Source organism: Castor canadensis, chromosome 4, assembly GCF_047511655.1.
Source record: "Castor canadensis chromosome 4, mCasCan1.hap1v2, whole genome shotgun sequence".
Taxonomy (NCBI): domain Eukaryota; kingdom Metazoa; phylum Chordata; class Mammalia; order Rodentia; family Castoridae; genus Castor; species Castor canadensis.
In genome coordinates this window covers 94,640,618-94,655,698 of record NC_133389.1, presented here as the reverse complement: position 1 = coordinate 94,655,698, position 15,081 = coordinate 94,640,618, and the positions used below count along the sequence as shown (strand labels likewise).

The 15,081-nt window shown below is 37.8% G+C and overlaps 1 protein-coding gene across 1 annotated transcript in view; it reads left to right on the top strand.

The window, feature by feature from the left end:
• Window positions 1–3,700: 3,700 nt before the first annotated feature.
• Nxph2 (neurexophilin 2) overlaps window positions 3,701–15,081 on the top strand; it is a 110,436-nt gene continuing 99,055 nt past the window's right edge. The window contains exon 1 of the mRNA XM_074070658.1: window positions 3,701–4,394. Within this exon, the coding sequence (XP_073926759.1) occupies window positions 4,344–4,394 (51 nt within the window). The 5' untranslated portion in view covers window positions 3,701–4,343. The remainder of the gene's footprint in view (window positions 4,395–15,081) is intronic.

The following is a 15,081-nucleotide window of genomic DNA, read 5'->3' as shown; positions in this document are numbered from 1 at the left end:
TTGCAGAGGTGCAATAGGCTCCCTTAGAGTTCCCTCTTTCCTTGAGGAAACTGCTGTCATGTCCTCAAATCCTGAATCCCACTTCCTGCAGGTAGCACATTAGACTTTAGTCTGTCATTCTCTGGAGTTCTCACCCTTCTAAAATTATTGCCACATCCATGCTGCAGGCTCAGTATAGTGGAATCCCTTTTCCTAATAGTAATATAGATTCTGTAGCTTTTAGGATCCATAGATCATTCCCACATCTCTTATTAGCTACAGGTTCATTCGTTCACTACATCAAAACTTTTATAACTGCTGGCGAGTTGAAAAATACCTGAGGCAGAGGGATGAATTGGAAAGAGCAGAGCACTTACAATCTCAGGGCTTTCAATCAAATTATGTATTTGTCTGTGCTTTTTTAAATGACCTGAAGCAAGTCACATAACCTTTTGAGCCCCTGTTTCCTTAAATGTTAGGTGAGAAAGTTGGATAGTATCTCATATCCTTTGTAACTCTGAAATGCCACCCTGCATGCTATTATCCTATCTGCTTTCTGGAAATGATGCTAATGAACAGTACAGAGAATGTACAGAGGAGAAGCATGAGGCGAAAAACTGAAGGTTCAGATGAGGTACAAGTTTACAAATCTGCTCAATAAGCATCAAAGGTATCCATATATTACAACTGAAATTATGTGGCAGTAAAACTTGATGGCTTCTACTTTCTACTCCTGGTCCACACTAAAAAGCCATTCTCACTCCCTTCACACTATGAAAAATCACCCTTGCAAAATCATCTGGTTCTCTAGTTGTTAAATTGACTCTAAGGCAGAAAAAGTGGTGTTTTTTTTAAATTCCTCTAATCTGCTAAGCAGGTTATAAAATATTCAAACATCAACTTCACTTGACTGTTCCCTTGCAAAGCTTTTGTATTCATGTTTCTCGACTACTTTCTTTCTCACTACCATGACCTTCTCCTGATGCTACCTCTGCCTCAAGACATCCTGCATGTTGCCACTGCATACATCTTTATGCTTCTTGATATATGACTTGTCTACTCCAAATATGTTTAAGACTCCCCATTTCCTGCAGATTAAATCTGAACTATTTAGCTTGGCATTCCCAGATCTTGACAGTCTACCCCATAACCTACCTTTCCTTTCACATTTCTTCCACCCAATTTGCTCTGCTTTTTGTCTACTCTGCCTTCTGAAGTCCCTATACTCTGCCTTTGCTCACACTGCCCTTCCCATGTGAAACTGCCTTCCCCATTTTCTCCAGTATAGATGAACGTTGGCCTTTCTTGGAAGCTGAACCAACTAACTTTTTATCTCTTCCATGAAGTAGTCATACTGACCTAAAATGGCCTTTCCTCCCTTCAGCTGCACTAAGCAGCACTTACACTTTCCTGTAGTGTCTGCTGTGATTTGTTTATTGCATGATTCCCGGTTAGATTTTTGGGTTCTGGAAGACAAAAATAATGCATTAAATGTTTCTGCCTATCTTTCTGCCTCTTTTCCTCATTCTTTTTTCCTCCCTTTATTGCTTTTTTCATTTTTCCATAATTTGTAAGCAAAGTTTTGGCAGAAATGATCACCTGTCACTTCATAAGTAAACACAGCAATGTCAGACTTATGCCATTATGATTCTTCGTGTTTGTCTTTTAAACAGCCTGAGTCCTGGTACCCACAAGTTTTCCTGTCCCTTAAGTTAGTTTGAACTTTGACATCCCACAGCATATGAGCACGCGCGCGTGTGTGTGTGTGTGTGTGTGTGTGTGTGTGTGTGTGTGAATAGTTGGGATTTCAAAAATAAATATCCAACATTAAATTTTAAGTAGTTTTCCTAAAAGCACAGAAACTATTTAAGATGAATAAATTGAAATAAAAGAGTCAAGTATTCCACTAATTAAACTACTTAATTACTTATTTTGATGTGTTTAAGTCACACACTTCTCATGCAGAGAGTTAGTACTAATGGACTTGCAAATTAGTAAATTGGGAAGGGAGCTCCACTTCTGATTTTACAAGTAAGTCTGCTGAGGCTCAGGCAGAGACACCGAGTCTAAATGAGGTACTGCATCTTGCAAAGCTGTTTGTTCTTCCTTCTAGCTGCACCTTTTCCAAAAGGGTTTCTTTTTTTTTTTTGGTTTTTTGTTTGTTTGTTTTTTCTTTTGTCAAACCCTTTCCATTAAGTCCTTTTTGTGTCCTGAAGGTTGCCTGTAAATAAAACGGAACCCTAACTAGAGACCAGTTAGGTAAGAAAATCAACCAGTAGACACTTCTTCCAATTCCTGAAAATATCTAATTTATGCAACCAGTACAGAATGATTTTTCTAGAAGAGGTAGAACTAAATTCTCAGCCTTGGTAAAGAGAATGAATTTTGTGGGGGTAAGGAGGGGAGTGGATGATTTAGATATGTAAATAATGACATTGTTTTTGAGTCTGTTTCAAGCAAAAGCCTAAAGACAAGTGAAAAGTACAATAGAGATGGTGCATCCTTTGCTTTAAGACCCGAGGGCCTCCAAGTCAGGTTTGGCAAGGACTTAGAAAGGATACATGGCCATTGGTTGCATCTCCCCCTCCATATAGGAGAAGGACTTGGATTGGAGAGATGACCATCTGCAGCCACAAAGACAACACTCTTTCAAAATCACACTGGGATTCCAGACCACTCTGGGATAACCTCCCTCCTCACCTGACACTTGACATATCTAGTAAAAGCATGGTAGGACTTTGCCATACTCAAAATGGATCCTCTTGCCTTTGGGACCAAAATCCAAGGCTGCTCTGCTTCGAGCATGGTCCTCGATCCACTAAAAGACTTTACAAATCCCTTCATTTCCATTTTGAAATCCAGGATGGTAAGAAAAGGGAAGAAGGAAACTTTCTTAATTTTTTTTTATCTTCCGATTACAATCCAAATTGCTGTTTTCATTTATTTATTTTTTAAGCTTGGAAATCAATTGCAATTCTTCTTCCCTGCTTCAATACATTTTCCTTCTTTAAGAGCTTTGAATCTCGGGATGTAAGGACTACCGATGTCTTGGGTGTTCTGTTGGGGCATCTGCCTAGACTCGCATCCCTGCAGAAGTGAATTTATCTCCCTGGACCTCAGGTTTTCCACCAGTTCAGTACTGGAGTTGATGGATGATGCCTGAATTCTCATCCACTGTAACGTTGTGGGAGTCTGTGAGCCTCATTGCCTTTGACTTTTTCACTCGAGTGTCCAGCACAAAGATAGTTAAAGGTTAAGGATCTCTCCAATGGAGAGTTGTTAACATAGAGGTCCAGGTTCAGGGTTGAGATTCCTAGCCTGTAAGATACCCCTCTCCAAGATTTCCGGAGTGGGAGGCTGAGGGAGGCTCTCCTTTGCTTAATCCACTCCTCCCGCTCTCCAAGCATTAAGTACTAGCGGAACAGTTCTGTTCCTCTTCTGGACACACAGTCATCCACATCATTCTGCAACCTGAGTAAGCTGGGGCGGCTATACCTAGCTCCTTTTCTCTCTGCCCAGTCACCACCACTCCTTGAGGCCCCCCACTACTTCCCAATCGCAGAAAATTTTCCAGCTGCTCCAGGAAATCCTTGCATTTCTTGCCCTGGGCTCAGCAAACTATTCGCTGCAGAGGGGTCTCCTTAGGTATCCGGGGTACCAGCCCCACCTCTTCTTGGCAATCCCCCACGCCCCGCCCCAGGACCCTGTCATTGCCTTCTTCCACAACTCCTGAATGTTCTTCTGGAGCACTCCTTGCATCCACCAAGGGGAATCCTTCCTTCCGCCAGCCCCCACCCTTCCTAGCCAAAGCTAGAGCCAGTCAGTGAGCAGGGCGCCTGATGCAGCCTAGCTGCCCCAGTGGTCCTGTTGGACAGAGGAGGGAGAAGGCACCTGGTCTAGCGGGGTTAGGCGGCTCCCTCTGGTCCTGCGCGCTCAGGTCTGCAAGAGAGCAGCCTGGCAGGGCGGGATTCTGAGAACAGCCTTGCAATTGAATCCCGCACCAAAGCTCTGGAGCTGCCGCCTCAGGTCGGTGGGCATCCCCGGCGCTCGCCGGGACTCCAACCAAGTCCCGGGCGCGGCTGGACCCTTATTCAGTGTGCGGGAACTCTAGCAGCTCCCGCACGCTGTTTTCCGGTCCCCTCGGAGGAGGGGCGCGTGGGGACCCGTAGAGGCACCTCCTGCCCGCCCTCCCCTTTCATCGCCCGCCCACCGGGTCTGCGCTGAGCAGCTCAGCGCTGCGCTCGGATTCCAGGAGGAAAGAGCTCGCTCTGTCCCTGGCGTCCTCAGTCCTGCCCGCCGAAGTGGAGATGCGCAAAAGGCAGGCAAGGGCGCCGAACTCCTGAGACGAAGCGCCTGCTGGCACCATGCTTCTGAGGCCACTGCCCTTCGTCGTGGTCCCCGGCTTGCTGCAGCTGGTGAGTACCTGGCCAGCCGCGCCAGCTCCTCCAGTCCATGCGCTAGGGACGCGTTTCGGCGGGAAAGTCGCGCCGGTGGCCGACTCAGCAGCGGAGCCTGGGGCTGCTTGAGAAGTGGGGTTAGGCGTGCATGGAGTGAAAGGAGTTTTGGATTGCCTTAAGGTCCAGGGGAACAATTGGGGACTCCAATAGAGGGGACGTAGAGGCGATTGATGATTGGTACCTAAAAGCTGGGATAAAGTAGGCAGAAAGTGTACAGGAAGAAGGTGCTGTGAAGAAAGGTTTATTGATAAGCCTAGGGGGTTGGGGGTAGATGTCTGACTGAGGCTGGGTTGGAAGACCTTTCTCCAGCCAGAGATTGAGGCACTTAATGATTCTTATTTTCACGTCGTGGTTTGCCCAGATGCCCGCAGACGCTTCTTCCAAAGCAGAGAGCATCATGCGTCCTAGTTCGCAGGGCCACGTAGTGTCGCCTTGATGGGGAAAACTTCGGCAAAAGACCGATTTTAGGGGCAGCTTGAAGTTCTCTTCGTTTTCTGTCTGGCACTGGGGACTGGGAAGGTGTTCTCAGCCAGTTGGCAATGCAAGATGTAACTTTCACGCCCAACACCACAAAGGAGCCTGGACTCGGGTGTCTCTAAGCAGTCTTTTCCCAGAGACCTGTTTCGGGAGCTGAGGAATATGAAGGCTGTTAAAATGTGGTTCGGGGATCGCCAGCGACACTCTGGTCAACTATTCATGTTATGATTCTCTCTGATTTCCCGGAGAGGTGCCACGTTCTCGTTCTTATATATACTTGTATGCTTTATGTTGTGCTGGTTAATCACATTTAAGGTAAATCCAAAGACTTTCAAAAAGTAACTTTTGACTAAAATTGTAGAAGTGGACTGGTTGACTTATTTCACCTCTGTGATGGATTTCTCCTGATCACTTGTCTCCGGTCTTGATACAGTGCTATTAAGTGGCCTTTCTCCTGATGCCAGGATTTCTTTGATCTTCATATTTAATATTTTGTTCATTTTCCTCTGGGCTGTTAAAATCATGTTGAAGAATACAGGTGCATACAGAATAGCAATGTTTCCTCTTTCCTTTTAAAGAGAAAAACAAATAACTTATGGAAGTTTTCTTATGAAATGTATAATATTGTAGAGACTGATGCATCTCAAGTGTTGAGGGTAGAAGGGACTCTAAAAGGTGAAGAAAGGCCACCAAAAGTCCTATGGTCCATTCTTGTTACAAGAGACATTAACTTTACCTTCATAGCCTTAAATAAGAAATTCTCCAATGACGTCAAGAAGAAAATGCAGTGATAGTCTCAAGTGTCCTTGAATGAGCCAGCACATACTGGCTATATAGAATACAGCATGTTGAAAAAATTTTTACATTTAAGGCCTTTATGCATCCAAAACATATTATACACTAACTTTTAATATCAGTTGCTTTAAAAATGTATTTTCATCTGAATTCCAATAAAAAGGTGATTCAACAAAGCAGCATTTGTGTGGTGTGTGTGAAGAAAAGCATGGATAAGTCAGGTAATTGTGTGAAATCTTCAGAATTATCATCAGTATTAGTTCATTAATTTTGCATTCAGTGATCATGAATTGTATCCCATATGCACTGCTGGGTTCTCAAGGATGCAGAAATATATTTAAGAATGTGTTGGGGAAAAGTTCTGTCAGCTACTGTACTGGAAGTGTTAGATTCCCCCCTTACACACATACACACTGATAGGGAATGGGAAATGCATCTTGAAGGGATTATACACCCTCCTTAAGAGCTAAATTCTAGTATTACAGCATGGATTGATTGATTAGTTTTTAAGGAAGCTTATGTCAAATTCTAATCCATTTTTGGATTGTGCTGGGGTTGTAATGTTTTTTTCCTGGAGCACTTTATCATGGTAAGTGAGGTGGGGAGCTGCAGCTCTGTGATAAGCACACAGGCCTTATGCTGCCATCCTTTTGGACAATAAAGGCTGTTTACATTCTCCACATTCTTAAAGCTGTTTCCAGCCTTGTAACACAAGGGGTCAAGGATGTGAAAGGAAAACAGAGTGGCTGAGCAGGATAGATCTAAATTGAAACATTCCCCAATTCCACTTCATGCCCCAACCCAGCAGATATCAAAAGGACAGATCATAATTTGCTCTTTTGGGTGGCTCATAGTTTTGTTCTACTGTTTTCAGCTAATGTTGAACTTCTTTGTTAAATCCTAACAGCAAGTGAATAAAACATGTTTTAGATTTGAAAGCTAGTGTTAATTCCCTAGGAACCAGAGGTACTCAAAAGACCTACCCCTGCTGACACACACATGCATACATTCATACATAGATATTTATATGTGTATATATATTATGGAGGGGAGGGTAGACTTACATTATTATTGGAATTGGATTTTACTTTTCCATCTGCCAACCTGCAGAATATGCCTTTTTAAAAAATGCTAAATATTTTAAATGAATAGTGGATTCTTTTGGACATACTGAAAATTTTAATCATCTGAAAATTTTAATCATATGAAATTTGCCCATTTTGTCTCAAAACAGTTATAGGGAGTTGGGCCCAAGAAGTCATCAACAGCATAAAACTGTTAGAATAACTAGTATGTCTTTTCTTATTTTTATGACATTTAAAACTTTTAAGAAAACAATAAGCTGAACTGACAAATGTTACGTAGAATGAAGAATACATGTGCTGCCAGACCTTGCCCAATGTTCCTGGCCAGTGTCCAGTCTTTTTAACGCGTAGGTTGCTTTACCTAATTAGCCAGGCTACTAGGCACTTGCAACATTTAGATACCTATCTTGAATGTGTTCTTTTCTTAGTAGCTTTATTCAGCAACACATTCTTTATAAGAATGTTTATAGCACATTATTTCTTTCCTGTCACCTAATGAAGAGAAAATAGCATTTGGAATTTATATGGCAACAAAATAGGTATTGTTTCACCACATGATACAAGGTAAAGACTTTCTCAAATGTCAACTTCATACAGATTTGTTTGATAATTTCTAACTCATAATAAGGGCAGTTTTACTTCCAAGTACAATACAGACTACAAAAAGATTTAATTTGAGTATAAATCAATGATAACTGTAGTTTAAGATAAAATTTAACAGTGATTTAAAAATAAGGCCGTTATACATTTAAACTTGTTTTTCTGTGATAAAATGCTGAGTCTATATAAGGAATTATAAATAAAAAATGACATGAGTAGGAAAATTTTTAGAACTCTGTAAAACCTGAATACTTGCGATACACAGTGGTCAATTTTAAGTTCATTATTATTATATCATCTTGCATTAAGGGTATTTATGCTTATCTAAACAAATTAATAACTTTAATATTTTTTCAGTGTGATATGTTTATTCCCTGTTTGTTCTTATTTACTAGAAGTGATAACTCATGACTATCTTCCATTCAAAAGTTACACTTTCCCTCATATAGTCTTGATCGACAAGCATCAAAACAGCATTTCCCAGTGCAGGATCAATAGCGATCTGTTGGCTAGATGACAGCACTGAGCAGAAAGAAACACTACCATATTATGACTGTGACAGCTTTGAATCTAACTCCTTGTTGTGAACACCAATACTTAGAATTGTTTTTAGATGAGAACTGGGATTAGCAATCAAGTCCAAGCCATGTATCTCCTAGTGAACGCTTCCTAGGCCTGTACTAATATTATGCTAACTGGTCCAGTTTTCAATGTCTTCAACATAGGAAAATAACTCCTCTTGGAAACATATTTAATTGCCTAATAGATTCCCAAATGGAAAGAAAAAGCTTCCTTAATCTTTGTTCTATATTCTCTCTCTGTGTGTTTTTTTTTTCTTTTATTGTTTCTGATTTAGGATCAGAATGCTAAATAAGGCAGAAGGCTTTTTTGAATAACCTTTTAATGGTTTACATTGTCAGTTAAAAATGTGTTGCTCTTGCAAATCGGCCAAATTAAGAAATGTTGATTTTGTTGTGTACAGCATGATGTTGTGAAGTATACTTTTATAATACATTGGTCACCCTTTATCTATTAAGTAGCTAATCAATACATCTTGAATGATTTGGTCATTTAGCAATAGCAATCGAAGGTGAATATAAATGAGTCACAGGTTGGTGATTTTATAAAAGCTCCAGGACTATCTCTTGCTGTTTATATATTCTGTGGACTCCTTTACCTGAGGCTTTGCTTGGTAAGAGTTGAAAAAAGAATTATAGCCGCACACTCAAGTGCCTACAGCCAAGGCTGTGTCAGCATTTCTGTGAAGAATCTCATTTCTATCTTAGCCATAAGCATTATTGCTGGCTAGAAGCTGGCATTTAATATCTTCATTTGGGAGTCAATTATTTTAAAGCTGCTTTAAAGAATTGGTCTGAGTGGTTCTGAGCATTCATTCATGCGTGGTTCCTCTTCAGGTATCCTTATGGTATGCAGGATGTTGATTCAACGAACTAATTTCTGTATTATTCACTTAATACCTACATTAACAAAAAAATCTATAGTTTTGACTTGCTCATGATTATAATTTAAGTTGTAATATTTTAAAATTATTTTAGGTAATCTTTTCCAGTTCACCTAGTTGTTGTACCTATGTGGTTTTGTAAAACAATTTTGTCATAAAAATTTTAATTCTGTCAAATTTGATTACCCTAAGGAGTGTTTTTATGAATCTTTATTTATTAACAATGTATTAAAACTTTCTAAGTTACTGGTGACATGACCAATAGCATGGATTACAACTCCATTCTTTATTTCAAAATCCTAAATAATAAAAAAGTAAGCAACAGCAATTCAATGTATAGATTTTCATATTATAGGAAAAAAATCAAAGATATGATTGGCTGAAAACTTTCATTTTATCTTATTTTGTAAAAATCTAGATACAGACCTTGAATACATGTTTGTTTCATTATGCCATATAATCAGTGTACATTCTGCTTCTTCACAGATCTACCATTAAAATGAAAGTTTTGTAATTTCAGCCCAGATGTTTTAAGACAGATTTTCCTGTTTCCTAATCAAATCATTCAAAAAGTTAAAATAGTCACCTTTAAAATTGCCATTCTTGTCAATTTTTCATTTTTCTGATATATTTACCTGGGTAAGAGAATTGGGACATTTTAGAAACTCAAACCACAATGATAATAATGCTCCATTAGATTTGCATATTCTTACCCACTTTCAAGTTTCTATCACACAATTTATCACATTTATTCTCCCAATAAGACAGATGACAGAGAAGGGCATTTTAGATTTTTCCGTTCCTGTGTTGGAAAGAACAATGAATATGGTGTCAAAGACTGGAATTCTAATATTCCACAGCTTATGGTTCAGTGCATTATATTATATTCATATATAGAAGAACTGTTTCAATAGTTTTCATTCTCTAACATATTCCTTCCCTTTTCTGCCTCCTGTAGTCCCCTCAGACAGACTTACTAATATAATTTTGTTCTCTCTTTCACTATAGAGTGTGTGTGTATGATCATATATGTATTTATATGTACATTTAACTTATAGGTCTAGCCTCCACTTATGAGGAAAAACATGCAACCTTGGATATTTTGAGCCTGGCTGACTTTGCTTAACATGATGTTCTCCAGTTCCATCCACTTACCAGCAAACAACATAATTTCATTCTTTTTTACAGCTGAATCAAATTCCATTGTGCATATAAACCATATTTTCTTAATCCATTCATCAGTCGTGAGGCATCTGGGCTGTTCCCAAAGCTTGACTACTGTAAATAGTGTGCAGTATACATGTGTGCCAAGTGGCTCTGTTGTATACTGGAACACATTTCTTTGAATACATGCCCTGGAATGGTATCGCTGGATTGTACGGTATTTCTATTTTTAGAGTTTTTTAGGGACCTCCATACTGCTTTCCATTATGGCTGCACTAATTTACATTTCTACTAACAATATAGAAGTGTTCTCTTTTCCCCACAATCATGCCAACACTCAAAGAAAGAAAGACAGGAAGATAAAATACGTGTTTTTCAGGGGTGGGTATCAATGGGAGGGGTGCTAGGCATAAGGAAAGAGTGAATGAGGGTGAATGTGGTGGATATATTTTGTATTCATATGTAAAAATAGAAGAATGAAACTTGTTGAAATTGTTCTAAGAAGGGAGGGAAGGGAATGAGGGAGAATGATGAAAGGGGTAAATCTAACTAAGATATATTGTAAACACATATGTAAATATCACAATATAGCCCCCTGTACAACTATTATATGCAAATAATTTTTTTAAAAAATAAAAAATTAATATGACTTGAATTCTATTTCTAAATAAATTGAACACTCATTGGATATTTGCTATTTGTTGTGACCCACACTTTGTACTAGTCTTATAGCAAGCATTGAGAACATGGCAGTAAATAAAACAAAATGGGTCCAAGTGTATAAGTGTGATATGTGTGCATGTGTGTGTAAGTGATTGTGTGGGGCTGGACCTCAGATCCCTCATCTATAAGGTAAGATCATTAATGAATAAACAGATGAAAAACTATTTCAAACATCTCTTTTTAAACATAACAGAGATTCGGATTTTTCTTTTTATGAATTACATCCTTAGTTACTATATTAAAATATTTCTTACATAGAAGCATAATTGATTTAAGTAAAAACTTTATATGTGATTTATGCTACTAACCACATCACAAGTGATATATATACTTAGAAATTTTATTTAAAAACACCGTGAGGCTGATTACGGTTATCTCTGCTTATTAAAAAGGAAAATTGAGTCTAACTAAGCAAAGGGAATTGATGAGCACTTATTAAACACATATAATCAGCAAAATCAATAAAATTCAAATTAAAGTGCATTCAGGGGTTTTCCCCGAAGAAAGATAGTAAATGATGAAGTACTTCACATCTGTGTAGGAATAAGACATAAGGAAACACACTGAAAACCATTAAACAACACAAGATGGAGTGAAAAGAATGAGTAAGTACAGTGGAGGGGGGGTTACATTGACTTGAGTACAATGCAAATACAGGCAGAAATCCCAGTGAATAATGAACAGACACTTAAGCAACGAAGGACATGAGTGAAATACAGGTCACGCTAGGGGGGAGGTCACTAACGGAAGAGGGAGAGCAAAAGAAGGAAGTAAAGAGAATAAGTATGGTTGATGTATTTTCTGTATAAGAACCAATATAGACTTTTTAAGCCTGTTGAAATCACCATAGGAAGGGGATTAAGGTAGAAAGAAGAAAAATGGAGGGCAGAAACAATTCAGATTATAATACATTTATATATGGAAACGTCATAAAGAAACTCCCAGTATAGTTATCTTAAACAAAGAAAAATGTCTTTTTTCAAAACTGAGGACAGGAAGCTAAAACAGATTCTATCTGGGGGTTGGTACCAGTGGGAGGGGGCAGAATGTAAGGAAAAGATATAGGAGGGTGAATATGGTGAAAATAAGTACTCATGTATGAAAATGGAAAAATGAGATCTGTTGAAACTATTCTAAGAATGGGGGAGGGGAGAATAAAGGAAAATGATAGAAAGGGTGAATTTAACTAAGATATATTTTAAGCATTTTTATAGATGCCACAATGGACCCCCAGTAAACCAATAATATAACAAAAAATTATAAAATAAAATTGTAAACTGCTAACATCTAGTCATTGCTTCTATTTAAATAAAAAGTAAATTGACTCAGTTAAATTCTCATTACTAAGTAACATTACAGCTTAATACTGTTTTGCAACAAGAAAAATAGCAAGTGATTTCAGTATGCCTCATTGGAATATAGCCTATTAAAATCAGAAATACATTTAACTCCAAAGATTTCAAGAGTTCAAATGAAACTCTCACAAAATTTTAAAAATTAAACTAACACAAAACTAGCACATGAGACTTATCAAATTTGAAGTAAATCACCAGTGATCATAACTTTAGGAGACAACCCAAGAGAAACAGAAAGAAAGGATAGTCCTGGGGCTTATTACCCACTTTAAATGTCTTTGAAAATGAGCATTTACAATGAACTCCTCATTGGTACTATTAATGTATGTTAATAAAAATATGCAGCAAAAAAAAGAACATTGACTATGTGATACTTCTGGGTTTTTTGCCAAATAAAACAACTCAAAGACCATAAAACATTTGCATAAGTCTCTTTATGCTAGAATATGCAAGATTATGATTTTTAAATTATCACATGTAATGACAATTTTTAAATCTCATCAACTTTCCTTCAGTGACATAGCATGTATACTTATTCACTCAAAACAGTATCATAAAAGATACTACAGATTACTTAAAGTGAAAGATGTAATTTATACGCATTTGTTTTGTGCATACTTTCTGTTCTAGCATTCTATTCCTTCTTTGTGTGTGCAGCTTTAATACGATTATGAGAGTATGAATATTTTGGAAGGCAGCTATGCTCACTATGATACCACTAAGTCCACATGGAGCATCTGAATATTTTGAATGGCTAATGTATACAGTAAGTGAATAGGAACTGAAAAGAAATAGTTGATATTTTGTACTAATGAAAACAATAATATGTATTACTAATTTTTGCATTTGGATAATCTGTGCGGTAGATAATTGGTGGGAGTGATTTAAGGAATATAGCTATTGGATTGAAAAGGGAGGTGAAATTTTCAAAGTCATCTTTTCCATCATCTGAAATTTACCTGTTGCTCTTGAGTTAATCTGGTTCTAAGGCCATATTTCCATAATTTAGTATTTGTCTTACCTTAGGTGTTTTACTACCAACTCATGCTGAACACGTTCAAAGTCACACAGATCTTTTCTGAATAAGTGCCTTCCAATATTCATGGATTCAGATCCAAGCCATCACCTCCTCCTTTTTGACATCTGAAGACTATGTGCTAAGACAAGTGATGTAGTGTAAAACAATAGATAATTTACAAAATTCTTTAATTTACTCTATTTCATAGTCATCTTCACAATAGGTCTGAAAAGTAAGCAGAGAGCTAGCTTTTGCATCCAATTTACAGGTGAAGAAACAAAAGTACCAAAAGTTTCAAAAATAGGCTGTAGCTGCACAAATGGTCAAGACTGAATTGTCCTCTTAGCAGCTGTTGTTTCATGGCACATCCATTTGTAGTGGATTATAGGGTTAATAATCACTACCATATTTCTAAATACTCATCATTGGCATCGAGAATGGTAGCTTGAGGTACATTTCTCTGAAATGCCCTGTAATACTCTGTGACTACAGTTGAGGTAGAAACCTCAACTCATTCATCTAAGGAATATTTTGAACTAGTCTTGCCATGATGTCAAACAAGCTAAACAGAATAAACAGATTCTTGGAGCGCATTCCTTCATCTAGAGTTCCATTTCAAGTTTAGCCTCAGAGTCTACCTGCCCCATTTTCCAGCTTATATAGAGCTGTCTCATTAAATCAATGTCCACATAACATTGCTCCAGTTAGAGCTAGCCTAAATGGAAATTGGAGAAAGTTTCTCTGATTTCTCAAGATCTCTTGCATACCATTCCAGATTGAAAAGATGAAAAGCAGAGAGGGAAAATGTAGGTTCAAAGTCCACATAAGGCTGATTTTCTTATGAATAAGTGGGAATATGAGAAGTTGGTGGGCGTAGGTGTCACCTAGTAGATACCCACACTTGTACAGAATTTGAGATACAAAATATAATTTTATATTGCTAATAGAATACTGCTATTGCTCTTTCTCACTTTTCATGAAACACATATTTTATTATAAAGGTAACGTGGATGTTATTGGTTCTTAAAGCAGATCCCCTTTGGGAACACACTTTGCCAAAGTGCACTCAGAGTCACAGGTGCTCTTTGCTTCCCCTGGAAAGCTCTAACCATATGACTGACAGGCACCACAGTGCAGGAAGCTCAGCTCCTTTGCCTGGATCTGGACAGCTCTGAGGTATAAGGGCTGCAGGAGCAGGCAGAAATGCCTTCTGCAGGACTTCACCTGTTATCACCCATTTTGCATGGCTTTCTTTCATTCTGTCACCTGCTGCCCCATTCCCTTACTAGACTTCCCTGAAAGCATGTCTGTTATAAATCTCTTGAACTCAAATACTTGCCACAGCATCTGCTTCTGGGAAACCCAACTTAATATTTCTGTTTAAATTTTTTTCCAATATTCAGTTATTTTAAAATAAGTCATTGCCTCCAATGCCTGATTTCTGGCATCTTGCATGTCAATACAGAAATAATCACTATTAATAGTATAATATATATCATGCCAGGTTGTGAGTATGTGTGTGCTTTTGTGATAATGCTAGCACACACAGTGTAATGTTCTCTAGCATGCTTTATTAATCTAGTAGTAGATTTTGACCTTTTAAATGTTCTGTAGAGCAACTTCTCTTTTAGAGGATTCACATATTTCTTAGACTTGATGTGCCATAATATATTTAATCAGTCTTTAATAACTATTTTGATTGTTTTTAGTGCTATAATACATTTGTAAGTATATCTATAAAACAAATCCTAAAATTGAATGTTCTGACTCAGTGCTGAGAATGTACAATTTTTATTTGCATAAATATATTGTTTACTAAATGATTTTAACAAAATAAAATCTCACAGTGCATGTATAAGCCTATATTCCTACCTGAATATTGGTATTTTTTCCTAAACATGCCAATCTATTACAGGAAAACATTTTATTGCTTTTACTTTATTTATTTATTTATTTTTTACTTTAT